The 26,463-nt window shown below is 44.0% G+C and overlaps 3 protein-coding genes across 4 annotated transcripts in view; 1 reads left to right on the forward strand and 2 right to left on the reverse strand.

Annotated features, from left to right (window-relative positions):
- LOC139557156 (dysbindin-like) overlaps positions 1-1,717 on the reverse strand; it is a 34,499-nt gene extending 32,782 nt beyond the window's left edge. The window contains exon 1 of one of the 2 annotated variants that reach the window (XM_071371599.1): positions 1,363-1,717. In XM_071371599.1, coding sequence (XP_071227700.1) covers positions 1,363-1,405 — 43 coding nt within the window. In that variant the 5' untranslated portion in view covers positions 1,406-1,717. The remainder of the gene's footprint in view (positions 1-1,362) is intronic. The other variant, XM_071371592.1, reaches the window with a different exon arrangement.
- Positions 1,718-3,906: 2,189 nt separating this feature from the next.
- Positions 3,907-10,341, forward strand: LOC139557165 (uncharacterized). The gene is made up of 3 exons (XM_071371613.1): positions 3,907-4,239; positions 6,013-7,269; positions 7,582-10,341. The coding sequence occupies exons 2-3, from the start codon at positions 6,190-6,192 to the stop codon at positions 7,936-7,938; spliced, it is 1,437 nt and encodes a 478-aa protein (XP_071227714.1). The 5' UTR covers positions 3,907-4,239; positions 6,013-6,189; the 3' UTR covers positions 7,939-10,341.
- Positions 10,342-10,800: 459 nt separating this feature from the next.
- LOC139557170 (bone morphogenetic protein 7-like) lies at positions 10,801-25,173 on the reverse strand. The gene is made up of 7 exons (XM_071371627.1): positions 24,614-25,173; positions 13,646-13,835; positions 12,533-12,681; positions 12,168-12,374; positions 11,905-11,981; positions 11,591-11,701; positions 10,801-11,338 (listed from the first exon to the last, which is right to left on the reverse strand). Exons 1-7 carry the CDS (start codon positions 25,011-25,013, stop codon positions 11,189-11,191), a joined length of 1,284 nt encoding a protein of 427 aa, XP_071227728.1. The 5' UTR covers positions 25,014-25,173; the 3' UTR covers positions 10,801-11,188.
- Positions 25,174-26,463: the final 1,290 nt, after the last annotated feature.

A 26,463-nucleotide genomic window follows, 5' to 3' on the forward strand; every position in this document is an offset into this window, starting at 1 on the left:
TCGGGACTACCTGGCATGATGACTCCTTGCTGTCCCCAGTCCACCTGGCCGTGCTGCTGCTCCAGTTTCAACTGTTCTGCCTGCGGCTATGGAACCCTGACCTGTTCACCGGACGTGCTACCTGTCCCAGACCTGCTGTTTTCAACTCTCTAGAGACAGCAGGAGCGGTAAAGATACTCTTAATGAAGGGCTATGAAAGCCAACTGACATTTACTCCTGAGGTGCTGACTTGCTGCACCCTCGACAACTACTGTGATTATTATTATCTGACCATGCTGGTAATTTATGAACATTTGAATATCTTGGCCATGTTCTGTTATAATCTCCACCCGGCACAGCCAGAAGAGGACTGGCCACCCCTCATAGCCTGGTTCCTCTCTAATGTTTCTTCCTAGGTTTTGGCCTTTCTAGGGAGTTTTTCCAAGCCACCGTGCTTCTACACCTGCATTGCTTGCTGTTTGGGGTTTTAGGCTGGGTTTCTGTACAGCACTTTGAGATATCAGCTGATGTAAGAAGGGCTATATAAATAAATTTGATTTGATTCAATGCACACACACACACACACACACACACACACACACACACACACACACACACACACACACACACACACACACACACACACACACACACACACACACACACACACACACACACACACACACACACACACACACACACACACAGACACACACACACACACACAACACCACCAACAACAACAACATCAACAACAATAACAACAGCAGGAATCAGTAATCACCCATAATTACTTGAACAGGTTCTTTTGATTGTGGCTTGGTTTATGTTTCTCTTCACTAAATATTTATTGAGTTTGTCTGTCTGTAAAGCTACTACAGATACCCAAATATGGACAGGAATTTTCTCTATGTAGCGTTCTGCTCAGCAATAGGGGATTACAGTGATTGAAACTACAGATGTAGGATCTTAATTTGATCACCCTGTTGCAGGAGAACTGTCCTGCAATGCAGGAAATGTAAAACCTGTAGTGTATTTGAGGTTTAAAAAGCTTCTGAAGTTTGTAATTTCAACTTTGAAATGTCAGTTTATTTTCCCCTATGAAAAATGTATCAATCCCTAGAAAACTGTCCATGAATTATAATCCACATAATAATTTACATGTCCTGTTGCTGCAGGATTATTTTCCTGCTGTAGAAAACTACCTCACATCTGTATATAGATTATTTATTTTTTTAACAGTACAGTACAGTACAGTACAGAATAAATGACTAAAATGATCTGTAATGACTTATGGAATATTCCCATTGTGACGTAGTCTTTCCAAGTCCTACACATTCGAGTAGTTTTTAGGAGAGGTAAAGATGCTTTAAAGTTACTCACAGGGTAGACGCTTGTTGTGGAGGTTTGCCCCAGACGAGCTCATGGTGCTGGCAGCTTCGGAGAGAGCTGCAGAATCAGATGTGGTGTGCTGTTGAGGAGGACTGGAGGGTCAGGTCACACAGTCAGGCACAGAGATGAGATGGGGTGGGGAACAGTCAGCCCTCCAGAGCCTCAGCAGGACAGCTCATCTCCCTCCTTCTCTCCTGGGACAGACAGAGAGTCAAAGCACTCCCAAGAAACTCACTGGGTCTCTCAAACACACTCTCTCCTTTCTCTATGGAACAGTCCAGGACCCTTCTCTCTGAGTGAACTTACTCTATCAACTACAGTATTTGGATGAGAACAGCAGGTTAGGGCTTTGTGGAGCATACCAAATGGTCATTCACAGGGGGAGGAGCTTGGTGTGAGAGGGGTGGATAGGGGAGAGTGCAGGGTCCTTTACGTAACAGTGGAAGATACCAAGTCAGTAGACAGACACTTGCTTTTGTTATTTTTGTCATCCTCTCTCTCTCCCTCTCTCCTTTCTCCTCTGTGTCCCTCTCACTTCCAGGGTCAATTGATGCGCACAAAATGCAATGCGACAGGATACAAGATCTTCTTGCCGTTAATGGAATAATATTGATGTTATTGAACAAATCAAAATCTTTTTTTAGGCTTGCCTTTTTGAAAGAGCGCACACTGTTCTTCGGAGGAACAGTTGATTTCAGCGGCTTTATGTATAATTCAGTTCATGGCAAAGATTCCATTTTTCATCACAAAAATAGCATTAGAAGCCAACACTTCCAAAATAACCTAATGGGTTTAGCTAGACTGAAAACAATTTATTCTAGAAATGTATCTTTATTTTAAATAAATCTTTAGAGAAGTAAAAGCTTAAAATTATACTTAACTGCTTAATTGCAGGGCAGTTTTGATAGCGTACTATACTTATACCGCAATGTATCAGTAGGTATTTTAGATGTAAGGGTAGTACCGTCCCATCAAATGTATGTGTTGCCTGGGACAATACTGATTGCCTGCAAATACAGAAATAATGATCACTCAGTACAACAAGATTGTGTGAATATCAAAGTAATTGACACCATCTAGTGGTCAAAAGATGTGTTTCCTTTTCATTGCAACCTGAGCTGTTGTAAATAGATATTATTCTGCATTTAAATAGCTAATATGAAATGTTTTATTTGCTTGATTTGAATAGGCCTTATATAGGCCTTTAATTAGCCTTGAATTATATGGTATATAAATGGTAATATCAATGGCGTTTCATTGTATAGGATGTTTTCCTGTGAGGTGGCATTCTTTCAAATGAAAGCACACACACATGCTGCCACCCAGAGAGAGACATATAGAAAGAGATGGAGAGAGGGGAAGAACATATGAATAACTATCTGTCTTTGTGGAAACCTTAACAATAACAAGTCTTGGCATCCATGCATGGGTGCAGATGTAAGCTACTGACTGCAGATGCATGTATACTCTAATGGGTGTTTGGAGGACGTGGGAGTGAGAAAATGATACGTTGATTTGTATCAACAGTGATCTTCCTAAATGTCAGAGAAGTGTTGGTTGAGGTAGTGACTCCTCCAGCTTTAACTCTTGACATGTCCTGTACTGTCTGAGAGAGTGTGTGTGGGCAGAGGAAGAATGATGTGACTCAAAATGAGAAGCTCTTTTCGCCTCTCTCTAATGTGTGTGTGTGTGGGCTTCATCATGACTGGGGTTTCACCCTGCAGAGCATGGGGCATCTGGAGCTACCTGTAAATCAGATTGCTTTCCTATAGATGGGAGATGCTTGAATCAAGGGCCATGATCACTTTTTATTCTGTAGAATGAGAGTAGGGCTGAATAGAAATACAAAGAGAGGAGAGAAAGAAGAATAGTAAAAGAGGGAACATATCTTTTGTGTCCTGAGTTAAAAAATTGTGTTTGTTCTGAATGTATATAGGTCTAAATATTGATCCTTTTAACTGCTGAATAGAAAGCAATTAAGGCTGATCATTTTCTAACTTTACTGACATTCACACTGTCTGGCATTTGGTTCAGTGGCTCAGATATGTATCCTACATATGCAGCAGTGAGAAAACTAAGAGAAGACTGTTGGTGTTCACAGTAATAGAGAAGTAATAGAGAAGTAATAGAGAAGTAATAGAGGAGTAATAGAGAAGTAATAGAGAAGTAATAGAGGAGTAATAGAGAAGTAATAGAGAAGCGGGTTGCGAGAATTGAGAATTGCTGAGAACTGAGAATTGCAATAAATGTGAAGCCAACGGAAACATTTTCAGAATGGGATTTCATTTTCAGAATGTGTCTTCCTATAGATTCCCTAGAAGGTTCTGCATTCCAACTGGTTGAACAGGCATGAAAGCTAAAGATGTGTAATGCCCAGAACATTCTAAGCTATAGTTTCCCGCCCTCACCACAACTGGGCAGAGTTCCAAGCCCATCAGGCAGCCATACGCCTACTATCAGCTGACGAGTATCACAGCGGTCTCATGTCTAATTATACACCCAGAGAGAGGGAGGGAGAGAGAGGGAAGGAGAGAGGGATGGGGAGAGAGAGAGATGGAGAGAAAGTCAGAAACCAGAGAGAAAGGTTGTGAAAGGGAAAGAAGAAGGGAGGGAGAGGGAGTCAAGACTGAGCTAGAAACGGAGAAAGAGACAGAGCAACAGAGAGGAAGTGAGGGAAGGAGGGAAGGAGAGTGCACAGCAAATCTGGTAGATATGTTGAGAGGGCTAGAGATAGTGGGGGTGTAAAAGAGAGTGGGAGGAAAAAGAGAGAGTGCATCTGTCTGATAGACATAGTGAGGCTGTCTGGATGTTCCCATTCACTCTGCAGCATGCTGTACTAAAGACTCACACCTTAACCAGAAGAGAGAGGTAAGGCGTCAAGTGTTCAGATGTATCTTGTGAATGTGATAATATGGGTGTAAGTGTTTGGGAGGAAGGTATTCATCGCCCTTGTAGTCATTTGATATGCATGGTATTCCTTTATGTTACGGTTGAAGTGGTAAAAACTCAATAGCAATAATATTGCATCAGTGATAAAGTGCATCTAACCCATCTAGATCATTAGGCTTCACATCAGTCAGAACTTACGCAACGCGATATGACCAGTTATGTTTGGGGTGTAATTTGTAACTTGGAAATGTGTTGCTTGAGAAAAAGAGCTCTGCACATAATGATAACAATACCAAAAGAAAAGTATGTTTCAGGACTTTCATAGCAATTACTGTTCCACTAAAAGTAACACAACTGTTTACATACAACACACCTACACACACTGTATGAAGATTGCATTTGCATAGTCGTAGTATGACATGCACAGCAAGGTGAGGTCAATTGATACCCTTAATAGGTTATACTACCAGTCTGCTGCTCTGAGTTTTTGCCCAATGATTGGCCTCTGTCAGTACAGCCCTCTGTGTAAGGAATGTTCCTCCATTTGAGGGTGTATTCTGTCCCATTCTTATGAGGTCATCTAGTCTGTACTCACAATGGAAGGTATGATCCAAGCTATGCCTCATACTTGCAAGACATGTCTGTTAGTCAGAGTGAAAGAGCATCATTCAGCAGTCAAGGGAGCTGGTGACTGCTCTGCGGTGGTGTGATGACACCATTCAGGCCTTGGCTTTAGCTTTGCATAAGATTGCACCGTAAAGTCTTGCTCTGTTTTCTTCTATCACTTCTCTTCAGGCTTTCGGTCAAATCATTTAAATAAAGAGCATGTAGATTTGAATAGGTAAACTACTGGCAAGCGTGTGCATTGTGAAATATCTTTATGGTATGAGCTGTACATAGGAAATGCAAGGTTAAGCTACATTTCTATATAAGGTCATTATTTTTATACAATATTGAGAAGTATAACAGTTTTATCTGCATGTATTTTGCTCAGATTCACATGAATACATTATGCATTTTGTTGCTGTGCTGCATAGTAGGTCAGCTACAGTGAAATTAATAAATCCTGTTGATGGTAAAATCAATGACATCCCATGTATGTTGATCATTGGGTAAGAATGTGATATATTATTCAGACAAAGTAGATTCATTAAGTTTTCATGAAAATTATATTTGTCATTAGTGTTGGAAAGCACAACACAGCACCCCTGTGCAACACCTCCCCTCATCTACACTGTTCCCACAGTATGCACAGTACTATACTGTGTTACCATAGTAACTTCTTCCTAAGTAGATCCGGTTAAAGTTTAATGTTCTAGTGAGCCAGACTTCAGCTGTCAATCACACTCTCAATGCAAAGTAGTCTGTGGTTTGAAAGGCTCTAATTTGGAGGCAATGGAGAAATTAGTGATGAGATTTCAAGGGCATAGTCACCATCTGTAACTCCATAGGGGTCTAAGAGAGACAGGGAGAACTGGCAGAGAAAGGCTCTGTCTATCACTTATGTAGCAAATTTTAAAGAGAGAGGGAGAGTAGAGAGAAAAAGAGGGATATGAGAGAGAGAGGGCGTTGTGAGAGTACGTAATGAAATATAGTTTATGAAATGCATCATCAAAAGTCACATGACTATAAGCTGAAAAGCCTATGAAATGTATAAAAGTATCTTGGTGTACCTTCCTCTTGGGCTTTTGACATAAGGATGAGGGTTAAATTATAATTTATGTCAAACAAACACCTTCCTGTCTTTTTCAGATTGGATCATTGAGACTGAGAACACCTTTGACCTCTCTGTCAGTGATGATTCACCAGAGAGTAACGGGATCCCTTAGGGTGCCTCTTTCACATGAGGCCTATGTGACTTAACCTCTCCACAACAACCTGTAGGCCAGGGAACTGAAGTGTCAGTATATGTGACGGCTGTGTGAACCAATGAGCACCACACTAACCCCAGAGACCGGCCTAGGCAGAGAGAGTCTCCCGCCCAAGAAGAGGGACCCCAGACCAGGCCTCTCAGAGCAGCCTCCTGCTGTCACGTTCAAGGTCCCCTTCCCCTACAAGAGCTATAATGAAGTCAAGCCCTACAATGCATCTTACTCAGACCTGCTCCCTCCTACACCTGCATCTGTGCGCCCGCTATACCAGCCCTGGACCCAGTCCCCCACCACAGCCTCCACCACCAGAGTCAACCCCTATCTCCCCTCTCCTGTCAACGACAGCTATGGCTGGGCTGAGTGGAAGGAGCACTATTACAAAGGTTGGGCTGCAGTGCCTTCAGGGTGGGAAGTTCCCTACATTCTCCATCACCCCTCAGAATACCCACGCCACCCCTCTATCTGCAGACACATGGCTTTGCCTACAGAAGAGCCCAGTGGGGTGGAAGCAGGGTACAGATGGCACCTTAATAAAAAAGTGAGGGAGAAGTTAAGTCCACACACCGCACAGCAAAGCAGACAGAGCGGCCCATATATGAGAAGAAGGAAACAGGGGGGCCACCAGCCACAACCCAGCTCAGGGACAGGTTCTGCCCCACTGAACACTGCTCTATCTCCTACCGTCAACAGGAACCTACACCACCACCCTGAACTGGTATACACAAACCTCTCCACAGCCCCCAAGTACCATGCTTCAGGGCAAAGTCCTTTGGAGTTTGAGGCACAATCTCCCATAAGACCATCACTTATTGATCAATCAACAGAGAAATATTGGACCATGGGAGTAACAGAAAAAGTATGTGTGCCTTCACATCTCTCCTCCCATCACTCTTCCTACCCTTCCACCTCTTCTGACCAGCTGCCCTGGTTGCTCCCTCACTTTGCGGCAGGCTCTTTAATCGAGCTCAAAGACGGGCGGCTGAGGAGGGTTGAGGATTTGCAGACAGAAGACTTCCTAATCGGCGCGGAGGCTTGTCCAGAGCTGCGTCTGAGCTGCTGCACTGTGCAGCACATCTCCCCCTCCACAGCCCCCTCCCTCTCCCGCCTCCTCATCCTCCTACACGAGGAACACTCTCAGGTGAGCTGGGCCTGAGCCTACTACATCATTACATCACATGAGCTCATGTCAGTGTGTTTGTCATTGTATGCTTGTCTACTGACATTTCCATAATTTATAACATGGAATTCAATATACAAGATATCATAAATATTTGCAAATAGTATAATTCTTGATGAGTCTAACCCTAAAGAAAATGAAATACATTCCTGCAGTATCCCTCATTATGACACTACATCATCAATGCCATTCCCCAATTTCAGAACACTAACACCACTTTAGTAGACAAACAGAGGTACTGCATTGTGACTATAACAGTCTTTTTTCCCACAGGAGTTCCTGGATGTGTATGTGGAGTACCCGTTCTTTGTACGCGGGCGTGGCTGGTCCTCCTGCTGTCCCCAGAGAACAGCCCGTCTTTGTGGCCTCCGCTGCCACCAACTTAGTGTGGGTGACGTCTGCCTGGCTCTCATACCCACATCGCCCTTCGTTCCCCCACCCACCCAACCCCAGGGTCCTGGCACCCCAGCTAGAGGGCCTAAGCCCCTGCAAACATCCTGCCCCCAGGCTCCCCTTCCCCCTGCTCCAGATAGGCCAAAAGCAGGGCAGAGAGGGGGGTTGGAACCAGCACGGAAGAGGCGTTGGTCAGCCCCTGAGCTGCGTGGCCCAGGCACCAACTGCCCGTACTGATAAACACCACTACCATATGGAAACGGAGCCAGCAAAGCCTAACTTTTGTTTTATTATCTTTATCTCAACCTCACACTCTTTCCATCCCTGTCTTCGTGGCTGTCTTTGGCTCATTTCTGTTTGTCTGTTTTATATAAAGGTGAATTATGATCAAGGAGGAAAGAAATATAGATTTGACTCTCAGGATTCTGGATCCTAAGCAGAGTACAATTGCAGGTATTGGTCTAAAAGCCATAGATTATCAGGGATGTGAGAGAATATATCAGGCACAATATATTACCTTGACCCAACTCTAGAATTGCAATTTTAAAGGTGTCACCCAATATTATTAAAACTTGAAAACATAAACACTCCTAATTTTATCAATGAGATCATTCAGGGGAAATACATGTCGTTCTATGCTACCTCTATATTAGCAACTTTAATTGACAGAACTGATTTCTGTATGTAGAACAGTGAATGTTGAAGTAGGCCCCAGTGAGTGTGAATGGCTCCCTGTGTGCTGTATAGCTGACAGTTGTTGGCATTACATTATGCACTAGATCCCCTTCATTGGTGTCCGGTCTGTTCTTTTACCTCAAAGACGGTTTGACAATCCTTTATGTTCTGAAATTCAAATTCAAATATTTCGGTTGATTAAGAATAAAACATGTTAAAGGGCTCTATTCAATCCGTATGGTGGAAATTCAGCGTTACAGCGTGATAAACATTTAAAATGGAATGTTCTGCGGAAGCAGAGACTGTATTCACGGTAAATGCTGCATACAGTGAGCTCCAAATGTATTAGGACAGCGACACAATTTTTGTTGTTTTGGCTCTGTATTCTAGCACTTTGGATTTGAAACTGTCAGCTTTAATTTGAGGGTATTTCCATTCATATCTGGTGAACCATTAAGAAATTACAGTGCTTTTTGTACATAGTCCCCCATTTTAAGGGACCAAAATTATTGTCCAAATTCACTTACACAGTATGTGTATTAAAGTAGTAAAAAGTGAAGTATTTGGTCCCATATTCATAGAACACAATGACTACATCAAGCTTGTTACTCTGCAAATTTGTTGAATGCATTTCCTGTTTGTTTTGATTGTGTTTTAGATTAGTTTGTGACCAATAGAAATGAATGGTAAATAATGTATTGTGTCATTTTGGAGTAACTTTTATTGTAAATAAGAATAGAGTATTTTCTAAACACTTCTAAATTAATGTGGATGCTACCATGACTATGGATAATCCTGAATGAATCGTGAATAATGATGAGTGAGAAAGTAACAGACGCACAAATATTATACCCTCCCCCCCAAAAAAAAATGCTAATCTGCCGTTATTGTAATTGTGAGGTTAGCATATCTTGGGGGTATGACATTTCTAGCACACAATCTGTAACGCTTCGGCAATACAGACTGAGTAGAGCCCTAAAGTAGGCTACATTTACTATATTTTACCTCACCAGCAGATGTTTACAATATTTATATACATATGCTTATTGAGCCTATGATAGATTATACATAAACCATCAACGTCTTCAGTTACCATGTTTTGGTTGTGTGAGAAAATGCTTTTCTGGTCAAGTGATATAAATGTATTACATCTGCTATGTCTATGAGAGTTTCTGTGCAATTTGTTGCTGTAATCTGACATTTAGTTTTTACAGAAAATATGGCCTCGATCGCCCACCTGCAGGTCTGGAAGGACATCAAAAGGAAGCTGGAACAGAATGATAGCTCAGAGTTCTCTTGTGGGCAAAACCAATGGCATCTCTGGGACCACATGCCTTTCTTGTGCTGTGCAGAGCTTGGTGATATATGTCTGTGCCACCTCCTCCAGGAAACTCAACCCAAAAGGGCATATTCTATCAATCCCACACAGTCTCGTATTAACCGTCAGCTCTGCCATCTCTCACAGCAGCAGCCTCTGAATCTGCACACAGACAGTCTTACACCTGACCTCTGCTCCGCAAAATACATCATCACCTACATGCTGTTAAAAGGAAAAACAGACAGCCATTTTGTTCTCATCGAAATCAAAGTAAACCCAGCTGTTTGTGGAAAAAATTAACTATGCTGTAAAAAAGAAACGTGTCAAAGTAAACCCATTTCAGAGACTGTCTAATGCAATCAGATGCAGCAGTTTTATCCAGCAATTGTTTTACACAGAGGCACTGGGTGCACACAGCAGAACTGTCCAAACAGGATTTATCTTGTTCAAAGGCACATCTTAAAATGTCTACTCATGGATAAACAAGCAATTGCTAAATTCTTAATTCTGCTCCGTTTTGGAGCATCTTTAGCATTTCATTTGAGTCTCATACCTCTATCCAGGGGGCTATCTTTTTGTATTCATCAATACTTTCCTTTCTTTGTTCACTTAAGTAAAATGAGATTATAAATAAATGGATGACAGTTCAGTGTCTGTGATGTTTCATTCCTCCACGGTACTGACTGTGAATTATATTGTGGTCTCTAGATGAGTAGCCTTTAATGCACCATGTAGTGGAGACAATCCAGATGCCAAAGATCTTCTTTGTAGTTGGGCTAGAGCAGTACGTCTCTACTGCTAGGGCAGTACGTCTCTACTGCTAGGGCAGTACGTCTCTACTGCTAGGGCAGTACGTCTCTACTGCTAGGGCAGTACGTCTCTACTGCTAGGGCAGTACGTCTCTACTGCTAGGGCAGTACGTCTCTACTGCTAGGGCAGTACGTCTCTACTGCTAGGGCAGTACGTCTCTACTGCTAGGGCAGTACGTCTCTACTGCTAGAGCAGTACGCCTCTACTGCTAGGGCAGTACGCCTCTACTGCTAGGGCAGTACGCCTCTACTGCTAGGGCAGTACGCCTCTACTGCTAGGGCAGTATGCCTCTTCTGCTAGAGCAGTATGCCTCTTCTGCTAGAGCAGTATGCCTCTACTGCTAGGGCAGTATGTCTCTACTGCTAGGGCAGTATGTCTCTACTGCTAGAGCAGTATGCCTCTACTGCTAGGGCAGTATGCCTCTACTGCTAGGGCAGTATGCCTCTACTGCTAGGGCAGTATGCCTCTACTGCTAGGGCAGTATGCCTCTTCTGCTAGAGCAGTATGCCTCTTCTGCTAGAGCAGTATGCCTCTTCTGCTAGAGCAGTATGCCTCTACTGCTAGAGCAGTATGTCTCTACTGCTAGAGCAGTATGTCTCTAGCAGCATAATCCCCATTTCCTCCTCTTCCTCATCTTCCTCCACTAGCCCCAGTGTATCCTGAGAAGAGGAAGTCTAATGGCGGTCAGTGACAGCCACAGGCTCTGACCACCATGTTCCGGTACTTCTTCAGAATGACATTGGAGCTGTCGTCAAAGTAGAGGACTGAGATGCCGTGGAGCTGGGTGGGGGCACAGCAGGGTTTGGGCACTGTCTCTGAGTTTATGAAGTGGACCTGAGGGGGGGGGGGGGGGGGGGTAGAATAGAGCACTGTTATTAGAAATATTAAAGTGTGGGGTAAAATGTGCATTGATACTTTAGCAGTTTTCTTTACAGGATGCAGGACATCAAAGAGTGCTTTGATAAAAATGTTCAAAAATTAAAATAATTTACAATTTAAAGTAAAGACTCTACAGTGAAACCCTGAGAAAATGCCATATTCAACCCCCTCAGAAATGTATTATATGAAATATATAAATATTCTTGCCAGAGTCTGCACAATGGCATGATTGGTAGCATTCATGTAGGAGTTGAGGGGAAAAGCGCATTCGCCCTGGCAGTAGTACGCTGCATAGCCCTCTGGTGCAATGATCCAGTCCTGAGGGGACAATTGAAAAAATGAATTTCTCATAACAACATCCAACAAATGGGAGATGGAGATAATGTCAGATTGAATCTATTCAAGTCATACTCCTATCTAAGTGGGTGAATAAAAAAGAAGAGGGGGTGCTCAGATCATTACAGTACAGAACAGAGATATCAGGACCTGGTGTGACATAAGGAGTCGTCATATTACTGTACCTGCCATCCCAGATCTCTGAAGCTGACATACAGCTCATGCTTCTTACAGCCCTGTTTGGGGTCTGTGCTGAGGGTCTCTGAAGACAAAGGGGGAAATTAACAGCATATAGATTAATCAGCACAATCAACTGTCATCACTTTCACTTAAACACTGTATAATAGATGTATTCCTAGTTAAATATTATTCATAGCCTGAATATGAAGTTTACAAGTTTATAAAATGTTGACTGGCTCATTAACCTCCAAGTGGGTAATTTGTGTACCTGCTGCAGCCTCAGCAACCTTCAGTGCGTCCTGGGCATTCCTGGGGTTTTTAGAGCGGTTGGGGTTGCGCCCCTTGTGGCCGTGGGCAGAGCGGACGCTGCGGAGGCGAACCTCAGTTCCCTTAAAGAAGGCCACCATAAAGGGCTGCTTGTCCTGTAGCCCACTGCCCCACACCAGCCCTACTAGCCTGGGGTTCACACTCTGGCCTGTAGAGGGAGACAGAAATACATGCACATGTCAGTCCAGGGTACATGTTGATATTTTTAAATTCAATGTTATGTGGTGGGTGTACCAGCCCTAGAGATCTATCTCTGTTGGACCAGCGGCCATTCAGTACTCTTATAACTCTATGACAGTGACTCACCGTCCATGCTCTCTAGAGCCAGCTGCAGGCCCAGGTTCTGGTCCAGGTTCACCACCCACTGGTTACTGGTGGCTGTGATGTCAAACACCAGCCAGCCTTCCTCTATAGCCCACACCACACGCGTGTCCAGCAGGAACAGGTCCTCCTCACTGAGGGGCACATTGACTACAAACATTAGATACACAGCACATAAAGTCTCAGTTAGATACACAACAAAGAGTTACAGACCTATGAAGTGTGTTCTTCTAAATTCTAACATCAGTTGCCACAAGTCTGGATAAACGTATATAGCCTTGCCACTTCACATTGCATTTCAAACCATTCTCCTCAGTGGCAGTTTGGGTTGCTGCTATGTAGTGCAGTATGTAAAAGTAAAGTAGTTATATAAAAGTTGATAGATAGCTGATACATATTCCAATAAATAGCAGAGACAGAAGAGATTAGCCACCCAGAGAGAACCCAGGATACAGTAAATCCAAAACAAGAGATGACATGCAGTGTCGATCTAACCCCACCGATAGCCATTATTAAAAGAGGTATCTTTATCACAGATGAGAATTCCCAGACTGATTGAAGCAGATATCACAGCTCTGGGGCAAATTTCACAGACAATGGATTTGTTTACAGATTGAGTTTCAGGCCCCCAGGCCCACAACACAGACTGTTTCTTTTTCTTGCCGCCTTGTTGTCTGTATGGAAGGCATGTGTGTCTCTGAATGACAATGGTGTTGTTCTTAGCACCGACATAGCCTCACTGTCACCTCTGTGCAACAGGCCATGCCTACACATGACTGGGCTCTGATGTCACCTAGCAGGACAAGCTGTGTGTGTGTGTGTGTGTGTGTGTGTGAGTTTTTCCTAGGTGGACAAATCAAACTGTTGTTCACTATAATCAAAACGCGTAGTGTGACCAAGAAGAGAGGGGTTGGGTGGAGGGAGGGGAGGGTTGCTAGGTATTAGAGAAGGAGGATTAAGTGAATGATGGCGGTGTGGGGAGTGAGGGTGGTGTTTGAGGGGGTGTTCTATATGGTCAAGGTGGGTCTCTGCAGTTTTAGGGAGTGGTATAGTGTTTTATAAGGCCACACACACAAAGATTAATGGAAGAGGTGTCACCTGTCAGGGGGCACCTGTAGCACCTGGTACACGCTCACATGGAAGGTCTCATTCTCATAGTGTTCTCCGATGTAGTCCTTGTAGATTCTGAACTCTGCAGCGGAGACAGCTTCCCCCTCTGGGATATGGGACAAATCAAAGCGGAATTCCCTGTTGTGCCGAGAAGACAGGACGTTCTGATCCAGCTCAACTGTTGAGAGGGGATAGTTGGAGAAAAGACGTTACTCACTACCCATACCAACTGATCCCGGATCAGCTTTTTCCAACAGCTAACCTCACCCATTAAAAGCTGCACAACTAACACAACGAACACTGACCCTGGAGGGTTAAAGGCACATCCCTTTTCTCCCCATATTCCCTGGTCTGTTGAAACAGTGGGGGGTGCATGTGTACCAACACACTCAGTGCTGTGAATACACTCCGATCAGCAGCCAGGTGGTGGTTTAATTCTGCCAAAAAATGTTGCTGAATCAAAGTCTTCTGATCCACATTGCTCCGTCCACATCTCAGAAGCACTATGTCAAAAATAGGAAACTCCTGCTTCCATGAGAGAGTTGATTGATCTTAACATCAGTCTGCATAAAGCGCCAATGGGGGGGGGGGGGCTCCATGTTTAAATTACACACGTGCTGACCACAAGAAAAGCCCCGTTAAAGCGATGCCAGAAAAACCACAGTAGCCAATCCAATGCCCATACATACATCCTGAAGAAACACTATGATCCTAATGTCATAATCCTCAAAATGTTATCCATAATCAACCATAGGAGAATACATTTAACCACTATACATGAAGTACTATATTCTGGAGGGGAATGATAATATAGATAGTATTTATGTGAATGGTCTTTCTGAGAGTAGGCTAGGCCTGATATCAGTCCCCCAACTGAGATCAACCCTGCCCTGAAACAGCTGAGCCACTCTCAGAGTTTCCACAATAATGGTGGTGGGGCAGAGCCAAAGATTTCCTGAAGGTTTCCAGCGCTGTGTTTTTACAGCGTTACCCAATGTGTTTGTCCTTGGAAAGCTTAGTGGAGGTCTCTTGAGCAACGGGGGACTTCCCACACTGGAGGTGTGCAGAGTGGAGCGATGATTACCCATCTTAAACACATCCTGCCCACTAGCAGCCCCCATGACATCATACGTCTGTCTCACTGGTGCCTTGGTATTGTTTCAGTACCGAATAACACACACACACACACACAACTTAATGCAGCACACATGCACCCAGGCCTTAAAGCCCAGAAAACAACTTTTAACCACACACACACCGTAAAGAGCATTCTGAACCATGCTAGTCATTTGTTAAACGATGGAAAGAAACCCGGACGTTTTTATGAAGGCAATAATTGCTCGTAAGGTCTTGGTGTGTTTACGTTAGGGACCATTAGCTCCAGAGATCAGCCCTCAGATATGCAAACTTCTCTCTGTGAGGCATTTCAACACGTTTCTTAGTTCATGACACAGGGTTCAACGTGCGGCGCTGGCGTGGCACAATCAATAGCCTGTTTGTTTATAATGAATCATTTTCAGCTGCCAATCAAAATATATGGGTGAAGTTTATGAAAATCCTACATCAGAGGCAAAACTAAAACCTAGAAAATCTACTTGGTATAAAATAAAGTAAGCTGGAACACAATGAAAATGCCTAATGAAAAAAACACTTTCTTAATCAGATGTCTAAAATAACACATTTCACAGCACCTATCCAGTGGTGTATGTGACAATAAAACATTTTATTTTTTATTTTTTAACCTCTCCAACTACCCTGTCTTAGGTTCCATTAAAAATGTCTATATGCAAGTATGACAACATTCAGTGGCTTATGTTCCAAGACCCTATTTCTGAGATCAGATTATTTTATTCACCAAACAGGCTTTGTTAAACAAACCTTACACCTTGCTTAGCATTTCAGTTGAAACCGCGTCTTAGAAAAAAAGGAAACCATCTTTAAAGAAGGGATTAAAAAATGATTAGAGGAATTATACAATTTTGAGTATCGAGAACAAATACCCTGCATGAGCCGCTTATTTCCTCCCCAAATCAGATTACTATGACAGTCAGCTTTCAATTTAGCCTGTTGGGTTCACAAACCTGTTACAAGGCAAACTTTGACCATACAGCACCATCTTCTTAATTTAATTTCACATGGAGGAATGTGAAACATAACTGATAAGCCTGTCTCTTATTCCCATATGCGGCAGGTGTGTTCTCATGGAAGCAAGAACATCCCAAAGACATCTGTGTCTGCCTATGGCAGAGTCCCAACAAGAGGAACTAGCAGTACAGGAATGCAGGTCAACTAAGTCCAACCAGGAACCAGGCAGTCAGGTTATAGTCAGATTGCTTCAGCAGTGTAAAGTCAGACCTGAGCTCTCCACTCCACAGTATGGCTATAGCTCCATTATAACGACACAGATGTGCAGGCAAGCTACAGATGTGTGCGGTCAAACTGCAGCTGTATAGTCAGATGTGTTGCATAGTCATGGACATGAAATGAATACATATTGCTAGTGGGCAGACTGGATGGTGGTTGGGGATTCTAACAGTCCTGACTCTGTGGGGAAATGGTATATATACACACAAAGAAAATGAGTAAAAAAGGATACCCTACAGCAGTTTCATTTCAATATATTAAATTCACTTAGGGGAAAGAAGAAAAAATATGTCTGCCATTCCACAAGAACAGGGCATGAGAAGCCAAAGCTTTTTCCACCGTTAATTAGTTTAGGAAATGAAGGAAGCAAGACTAATAAAACTGAACTGATTCCATCATTTCCGAGATGCGTCAACATTGGCCACCTAAAAACCTGCACATTGAGAGAGGGGGTAGAAAAGTTCTTTCCCTCACTGGAAGCTGCGGTCTATCGAGGGGAAATTACTTAATCGAGTTTGGCTTTAAGCTATCACTCCAGAGGTCGACCGATTATGATTTTTCAACGCCGATACCGATACCGATTATTGGAGGACCAAAAAAAGCCAATACCGATTAATCGGCCGATTTTTTAATGTATTTATTTATTTGTAATAATGACAATTACAACATTTACATTACATTTAAGTCATTTAGCAGACGCTCTTATCCAGAGCGACTTACAAATTGGTGCATTCACCTTATGATATCCAGTGGAACAACCACTTTACAATAGTGCATCTAACTCTTTTAAGGGGGGGGGTTAGAAGGATTACTTTATCCTATCCTAGGTATTCCTTAAAGAGGTGGGGTTTCAGGTGTCTCCGGAAGGTGGTGATTGACTCCGCTGACCTGGCGTCGTGAGGGAGTTTGTTCCACCATTGGGGTGCCAGAGCAGCGAACAGTTTTGACTGGGCTGAGCGGGAACTGTACTTCCTCAGAGGTAGGGAGGCGAGCAGGCCAGAGGTGGATGAACGCAGTGCCCTTGTTTGGGTGTAGGGCCTGATCAGAGCCTGAAGGTACGGAGGTGCCGTTCCCCTCACAGCTCCGTAGGCAAGCACCATGGTCTTGTAGCGGATGCGAGCTTCAACTGGAAGCCAGTGGAGAGAGCGGAGGAGCGGGGTGACGTGAGAGAACTTGGGAAGGTTGAACACCAGACGGGCTGCGGCGTTCTGGATGAGTTGTAGGGGTTTAATGGCACAGGCAGGGAGCCCAGCCAACAGCGAGTTGCAGTAATCCAGACGGGAGATGACAAGTGCCTGGATTAGGACCTGCGCCGCTTCCTGTGTGAGGCAGGGTCGTACTCTGCGAATGTTGTAGAGCATGAACCTACAGGAACGGGTCACCGCCTTGATGTTAGTTGAGAACGACAGGGTGTTGTCCAGGATCACGCCAAGGTTCTTAGCACTCTGGGAGGAGGACACAATGGAGTTGTCAACCGTGATGGCGAGATCATGGAACGGGCAGTCCTTCCCCGGGAGGAAGAGCAGCTCCGTCTTGCCGAGGTTCAGCTTGAGGTGGTGATCCGTCATCCACACTGATATGTCTGCCAGACATGCAGATGCAATTCGCCACCTGGTTATCAGAAGGGGGAAAGGAGAAGATTAATTGTGTGTCGTCTGCATAGCAATGATAGGAGAGACCATGTGAGGATATGACAGAGCCAAGTGACTTGGTGTATAGCGAGAATAGGAGAGGGCCTAGAACAGAGCCCTGGGGGACACCAGTGGTGAGAGCACGTGGTGCGGAGACAGATTCTCGCCACGCCACCTGGTGGCAGGACCTGTCAGGTAGGACGCAATCCAAGCGTGGGCCGCGCCGGAGATGCCCAACTAGGAGAGGGTGGAGAGGAGGATCTGATGGTTCACAGTATCAAAGGCAGCCGATAGGTCTAGAAGGATGAGAGCAGAGGAGAGAGAGTTAGCTTTAGCAGTGCGGAGCGCCTCCGTGACACAGAGAAGAGCAGTCTCAGTTGAATGACTAGTCTTGAAACCTGACTGATTTGGATCAAGAAGGTCATTCTGAGAGAGATAGTAGGAGAGCTGGCCAAGGACGGCACGTTCAAGAGTTTTGGAGAGAAAAGAAAGAAGGGATACTGGTCTGTAGTTGTTGACATCGGAGGTATCGAGTGTAGGTTTTTTCAGAAGGGGTGCAACTCTCGCTCTCTTGAAGACGGAAGGGACGTAGCCAGCGGTCAAGGATGAGTTGACCGCTGGATGAGTACAACAATACTGAATGAACACTTTTAGTTTAACTTAATATAATACATCAATAAAATCAATTTAGCCTCAAATAAATAATCAAACATGTTCAATTTGGTTTAAATAATGCAAAAACAAAGTGTTGGAGAAGAAAGTAAAAATGCAATATGTGCCATGTAAAAAAGCTAACGTTTACATTCCTTGCTCAGAACATGAGAACATATGAAAGCTGATGGTTCCTTTTAACATGAGTCTTCAATATTCCCAGGTAAGGAGTTTTAGGTTGTAGTTATTATAGGACTGGGAGGCGCACTGGAGGCCTGGTGCGTGGAGCCGGCACAGGTGGCACCGGACTGGTGACACGCACTTCAGGGCGAGTGCGGGGAACTGGCACAGGACGTACCGGACTGGGGAGGCGCACTGGCGGCCTGGTGCGTGGAGCCGGCACAGGTGGCACCGGACTGGTGACACGCACTTCAGGGCGAGTGCGGGGAGCTGGCACAGGATGTACCGGACTGGGGAGGCGCACTGGAGGCCTGGTGCGTGGAGCTGGCACAGGTGGCACCGGACTGGTGACACTCACTTCAGGTCGAGTGCGGGGAGCTGACACAGGATGTACCGGACTGGGGATGCGCACTGGCGGCCTGGTGCATGGAGCCGGCACAGGTGGCACCGGACTGTTGACACGCACTTCAGGTCGAGTGCGGGGAGCTGGCACAGGACGTACTGGACTGGGAAGGCGCACTGGAGGCCAGATGCGTGAAGCCGGCACAGACTTCACCAGACTGCTGACAGGCTCTTCAGGTCGAATGTTGAGCAGAACACACTTGACAAACATCTCTCTCCTCTCTCTCTCCCCCAACTTCTCCATCGCCTCCCTGACGGTCTCTGGCTCTTCCCTCTGCTCAGCCGCCAGCTCCATGTGCCCCCCCCCCAAAAAAAAAGAATCTTGGGGTTTCTGTGGCAGCGGACTGAAGACACGCTCCTCATGGCGAGTGCGAGGAACCGGCAGAGGAGATACCGGGCTGGGAAGGCGCACTGGTGGCCTGGTGCATGGAGCCGGCACAGATGGCACCGGACTGATGGCACGCTCTTCAGCACGCCTGCGCTGTAGCCTACTCCTCGCCTCCACCTCTCTTCCGTATCCCCCATTGAATTCATCCACCGTCTGCCATTCGGGCTCTGGCACTCCCCGCTGTTCAGTCGATCACCCCATGTGCCACCCCCCAACAAAAATCGTGGGGTTTCTGTGGCCGCGGCTCCCGGCGTCGTCGTTGTCCTTCCTGATCTTTATGCGACTCCCGCCAAGGAAGGGTCTCGCATCCACTGTCAAGTTTTGACCTCTTTGTTGTGCAATTCCCCACTTGAAAAGGACAGTCCCTCCACATGAAGATTTTAACTGGATTTCACTCAATAAACAGCCATGGAATCAGTTGTTTGTCTTTTATTTACCATTCTTTGGTTGGCAGTAAACAGGTGAAAAACCTCAAAAAAGAGATGACAAATATAAGTTACTATTTGAGTTGACAGCCCAATCAAATACACAAAATTATCCACATTCATCCCAGATAAACACATTTCTGCCACCATAAAACACAAGGTTTCCACTTTTAAGCAAATGTTTCCCAAAATAGAAACCCACCATTTTTAATTAAATGAGCAGAATCAGCATATTTTTATCTAAATTTGCATTTTTGCCAAATACATTCAAACTATTTTTAGTAGTAAAAAATTACATTTATTTTCTAATCAGTAGTTTTAAACAGACAAATCTTTCATTTTTTAGCCAAAGATTTTTTAGACTATACATTTGTTACTGAATTAAGAACTTGGTTTACTAAGATTTCTACAAAGTTTAAATTACTTTTAACCATTTCAAACAAGTTCTTTGTCAACAATGAATTTGGCTCTTCTTACTTTTCCTTTATACCCCACAAACAACATTTGAAGTTATAAATACCACTGCAAAAGTCCTATCAAAGTTAAGAGTTAAGAGTCTGTGTTTTCCAGAGTATCATTAGCAGTGCACTGCTTAAGTCAGTATAGTCAAGCATGGCCAATATGGCGCTTACCGGCTGTCTTTCACAGTTTTGTGGAGGGCTTGGACTTGCACAGTCACCTTGATCACAAAGATGAAGTTTCCTTGGTCTTGTGGTGTTATAAATGCTCCTTTCACTGCGGTCTAAAGACAACAGCAGAGCCAGGTGCTGGCACGCCCTGATTGCCTGGAAGATTTGTTCCACCTGGTTCACCACTGATTGAAGGAGGAGGAGTTTCACCACTGAGGAGCTCCCAGGCAGTTTGTCAGCACATCCACTCTTAATCTCCTCCCAGGACCAACTCACCTCCTCCTCCTTGGCACGCTGCTTGGTCCTTGCTTGGTGGGATATTCTGTCACGATCGTGATGAAAGACGGACCAAGGCGCAGCGTGATTATAGTTCCACATCTTTATTGAAGTGAAACTTCTACAAAACAATAAACCAACAATGAAACGTGAAAGTAGTGGTGCTACATGCACATACACAAAACAATATCCCACAAAGCAGGTGGGAGAAAGGGCTTCCTAAATATGATCCCCAATTAGAGGCAACGATTACCAGCTGCCTCTAATTGGGAACCTTACAAGTCACCAACATAGAAAATAAATGACTAGAACACCCCCCTAGTCACACTCTGACCTAAACACCATAGAGAACCGAGGGCTCTCTATGGTCAGGGCGTGACATCTATACCATTTGTATTTCATATACCTTTGACTATTGGATGTTCTTATAGGCACTTTAGTATTGCCAGTGTAACAGTATAGCGTCCGTCCCTCTCCTCGCCCCTACCTGGGCTCGAACCAGGAACACATCGACAACAGCTACCCTCGAAGCATCGTTACCCATTGTTCCACAAAAGCCGCGGCCCTTGCAGAGCAAGGGGAACAACGACTTCAAGGTCTCAGAGCGAGTGACGTCACCGATTGAAACGATATTAGCGCGCACCCCGCTAACTAGCTCCGGAGTTGATAGGCTTGAAGTCATAAACAGCTCAATGCTTGAAGCACAGTGAAGAGCTGCTGGCAAACGCACGAAAGTGCTGTTTGAATGAATGCTAACGAGCCTGCTGCTGCCTACCACCGCTCAGTCAGACTGCTCTATCAAATATCAAATCTTATACTTATTTATAACATAATAACACACAGAAAAACTAGCCTTAGGTCATTAATATGGTCAAATCCGGAAACTATCATTTCGAAAACAAAACGTTTATTCTTTCAGTGAAATACGGAACCGTTCCGTATTTTATCTAACGGGTGGCATAAATAAGTCTAAATATTCCTGTTACATTGCACAACCTTCAATGTTATGTCATAATTACGTAAAATTCTGGCAAATTAGTTCGCAACGAGCCAGGCGGCCCAAACTGTTGCATATACCCTGACTCTGCATGCAATGAACACAAGAGAAGTGACACAATTTCCCTAGTTTAATATTGCCTGCTAACCTGGATTTCTTTCAACTAAATATGCAGGTTTAATCAAATATACTTCTGTGTATTGATTTTAAGAAAGGCATTGATGTTTATGGTTAGGTACATTCGTGCAACGATTGTGCTTTTTTCGCAAATGCGCTTTTGTTAAATCATCCCCCGTTTGGCGAAGTTGGCTGTCTTTGTTAGGAATAAACAGTCTTCACAAATTGGCAAATTAGTTCGCAACGAGCCAGGCGGCCCAAACTGCTGCATATACCCTGACTCTGTTGCACAGAACGCAAGAGAAGTGACACAATTTCCCTAGTTAAAAGAAATTCATGTTTGCAGGCAATATTAACTAAATATGCAGGTTTAAAAATATATACTTGTGTATTGATTTTAAGAAAGGCGTTGATGTTTATGGTTAGGTACACATTGGTGCAAAGACAGTGCTTTTTTCGCGAATGTGCTTGTTAAATCACCCATTTGGCGAAGTAGGCTATGATTCAATGATAAATTAACAGACAAAATTAACATTGATTATATGCAACGCAGGACAAGCTAGATAAACTAGTAATATCATCAACCATGTGTAGTTAACTAGTGATTATGTTAAGATTGATTGTTTTTTATAAGATACGTTTAATGCTAGCTAGCACCTTACCTTGGCTCCTTGCAGCACTCGCATAACAGGTAGTAAGCCTGCCTGTCACGCCCTGACCTTAGAGAGCCTTTTTATTTCTCTATTTGGTTAGGTCAGGGTGTGATTTGGGTGGGCATTCTAGTTTTCTATTTATTTGTTGGCCGGGTATGGTTCCCAATCAGAGGCAGCTGTCTATCGTTATCGCTGATTGGGAATCATACTTAGGTTGCCTGTTTTCCACCCTAGTTTGTGGGATGGTGTTTTTGCACAGTAGCTGTTTAGCCCTGCAGAACTTTACGTTCGTTTATCCTTTGTGTTTTTTTGGTGTTCAGTCTAATAAAGTACGATGAACACTTTCCACGCTGCGCTTTGGTCTCATTCCGACGACGGATGTAACACTGCCACGCAGTCTCCTCGTGGAGTGCAATGTAATCGGCCATGATCGGTGTCCAAAAATGCTGATTACCGGTTGTTATGAAAACTTGAAATCGGCCCTAATTAATCGGCAATTCCGATTAATCGGTCGACCTCTACCAGGGACCACCAGGACTGGCTCTTTACAACATGGTGTAACCCACAGCTGGAAACAGACTGCAAATCAAATGGAGAGAGGGGCCATGGGTTCATGAGAGGAACGGGGACCCTGCATCCTTCTCATCCTTCTCATTCTTTCTCTTTTCTCTGCACACACACACACACACACACACACACACACACACACACACACACACACACACACACACACACAGCCAGCTTAGATGCAGTACCTGTGACCAAAAACACTAAGGTAACCTGCCTAAATGACTACCAACCCGTGGCACTCACGTCTGCAGCCATCAAGTGCTTTGAAAGGCTGGTCATGGCTCACATCACGACTCCAACACCATCAAGTTTGCCGATGACACAGTGGTAGGCCTGATCGCAGAAAACGATTATTAAATTATTTGTTACTTTTATTTTCTATTTTTTACTTTACACTTATTTTTCTTAAAACTTCTTAAAGCATTGTTGGTTAAGGGCTTGTAAATAAGCATTTCACTGTAAGGTCTATTTGGCGCATGTGACAAATAAAATGTGATTTTAGTCTTTATCTCCCTGTTGATTTGTCCTGCCCTCCCCAGGGTACTAAAATGCCTGTCCAAATCATGCTAAACAACGCCTTGCTAAAGCCGGTCTCCCAGAGCACTGACGGGATTCAGGGGAAATCAGATACAGCCATGTTGTCATAACATTTACAACTCAGAATGCAGAACAGTCTTATCTAAAGAGAACGTTACCATAAGCCTCCACGTTTAGAAGCTGCACACAAATGGAACGTCACTCACACACAAACACTTAGCTCATGCACTCGGTTCAACAGTAGAGTTATTTCTGCAAAGTGCTCACAAACAACAAAACGGCAATAGAAGAAAGCTTTCACCCTTTAATACTTATGTCAACAGGTAAACTGGGAGTAAGCCTGCTTTCTACAGTCAACTCCTGTGATTTAAGGCAAGGTTAAGCCAGAGAGACTGACTCCTAACTGGAGCATCTACTGGATCCCCAGCAGTGCTCTGTCTGACCAGCACAACACAACCACCCTTCACCTTGCCTGACCTCTGCTCTCCTGGTCAGTATTCCTACAGACCAGACAGGTCCAAAGAGCATAGTAGGAAGTTTTGTTAAAAAAATGGAAAACAATGTTTTTCACTGAGTAGAAGGCAACCCTACACTCTAAAGAAAAAATATCACCTAGAACCTAAAACAGTTATTTGGCTGTCCCATAGTAGTTTGGTTACAGGTAGAACGTTTTGGGTTCCATGTAAAACCCTTTCCACAGAGAGTTCTACGTGGAACCCAAAATGGTTCTCCTATGGGGATGGCCAGAAAACAATTTTTTCTGCGATTGTATGAGCAATTGAGATACGGAATGAGTCAAAGTAAGCATAATGAGTGTATTAGCATTACAGTGCAGTGTCAGATAAATCAGAGTAAACCTAAACAAGCAGCTGTTTAATTATTGTGTTTAGGTCATGTTCATGTGAGATGTGTTGAGAAAAAAACTATTTAGAAGGTATTGTAAGATAAGAGCGCTTCTGTGTCAATACTGGGTCATTGTTTGCGCAAAGGTGAAATAAAGTTTTTTGCTTTTAAAAATAAAGTGAGCAATCGTGAAATATATGTTTTATATCATGTAGGCTAAACAATAACTTATCAATTAATATCCATCGAAATGAATGGATACGTCTCTGGATATGGTGATAAGGAGGACATACCAAGATTGACAAAGCTCATCACCATGTCCGCGTCATTGAGGAAAATACTGTTTTGCTGGGTCACCATCTGTGGCCCCTGGGTCATTAAAACGGGCTTATAATACGAAAAGCCTGCTGGCTGTTGTCCGTCCGTGGAAATAGCGTTGTACAAATCCAGCATGAACATCGGGGCAGCGTTTTGTTTGGTGTAGATGTGCGGCCGGGGCCGGTGGGGCAGCCCCAGGATGGAGAGGATTTCCCGCTGCATCTCCCGGCGCTCCTGGCTCCTCAGACGTCGCTGGATGAAGCTGGAGTGAACCTCCTTATCAAGAGTGATGTTAGAAAAAGTTGTCTCAGCCAAAATACAATAACCCCACGCAAGAAGCAGCGCCGAAGCTCGTCGACGCAATAAAGTCACCATTTTCAAATTAATGCGTGTAATGAATTGATTGATACAAAGATAGAGATATGCTATCTAAAATTACTGTCACAAGTCCTCATGCATTGGAGAGCGAGCTTCAACCCTGATAGCCTACTTTAGAAGCTGAATCAAACATCAGCCAAGCATCATCAGCTTTGGTGCGCACCGCAATGTCAGGCAAGGCTCCCCTCCTGCCACCGGACTTTACTGAGTTGCAGTATCTGAGGGGGAGGGGTCGGTGGGCTTGGCATGGGATTTCCCTATGGCGGCGGTGGGGGGGTCGACGACATTTGAGAACATTTTTGCACCTCTATCTTGATAATAGAATAATGGGTGGGGACAAATTTACCCGCGATAACCGTTTAAAACCTTTAGTGTCCTATCAAACCTTTGTTTGGACATGATTATAACACGTGCAACAGTTGATCAACTTTTGGAATTATGACTAGCAGCCTAACTCAAACAAGAAGTCAGTCGTTTAAAGTACTGAAGTAAAAATACTTTAAAGTACTACTTAATTCGTTTTTGGGGGTATCTGTACTTTACTATTTATATTTTGGCAACTTTTACTTCACTACATTCCTAAAGAAAATAATGTACTTTTTACTCTATACATTTTCCCTGACACCCAAAAGTACTCCTTACATTTTGACAGGAAAATTACTCAAGTAGTATTTTAATGGGTGACTTTCACTTTTACTTGAGTCATTTTCTATTAAGGTATCTTTACTTTTACTCAAGTATGACAATTGAGTACTTTTTCCACCACTGAAATTGTGCACCTGGTAAACTTGCAGGCTGGTGTGCAAACAGTGTATCATTATCACTACAGGTTTATCTACTTTAAGCCTTTCATATAGAGAATATTTACATTTTCTTATAGCTCCCTTTACGAAAAAAAGATTGCAGAATGCAGTTCAACTGCAGTACACTGAAGTACACTGCAGTTATTCTGCAATTACTGCATCCAAAATACCACAGTTCACTGCAGTTACTGCACTTTTACTGCAGTTTCAAAACTGAAATCTTTTTTTGTAAGGGTCTGCATGTACACACACCTATGCACTCACATCCACACACAAAAGGACACAAATGTAAAAGTTAAAACAGCTGAAAGCACCTGTTTCCAATAGGTCTATCCAGACTCAAAGATTCTACTCCAGCATCATTTTGGGCAGCAAGTGAAGCATGTGACAGTTAGGGATATTTGATGACTTCTTGGCACAGCATTGACTCCTGCTGTGTCTGTGCCCCCCTTTCCCATTACGGCAAGAGGCCTCAGGCCTGGCATCCAGCGGCATCCCCCCTACTGGGGGCCATCCCAGGATGCCCTACTGCTCTGCTGCTGAGCTCAAATACATTCCAAACACTATAGTGGACTAAACACTGATCCCCTTTTTTAGGCATTATTATCTATGCCTAGTCACTTTAGCCCTACCTACTGTACTGT

The sequence above is a fragment of the Salvelinus alpinus genome, chromosome 2, assembly GCF_045679555.1.
Source record: "Salvelinus alpinus chromosome 2, SLU_Salpinus.1, whole genome shotgun sequence".
NCBI lineage: Eukaryota > Metazoa > Chordata > Actinopteri > Salmoniformes > Salmonidae > Salvelinus > Salvelinus alpinus.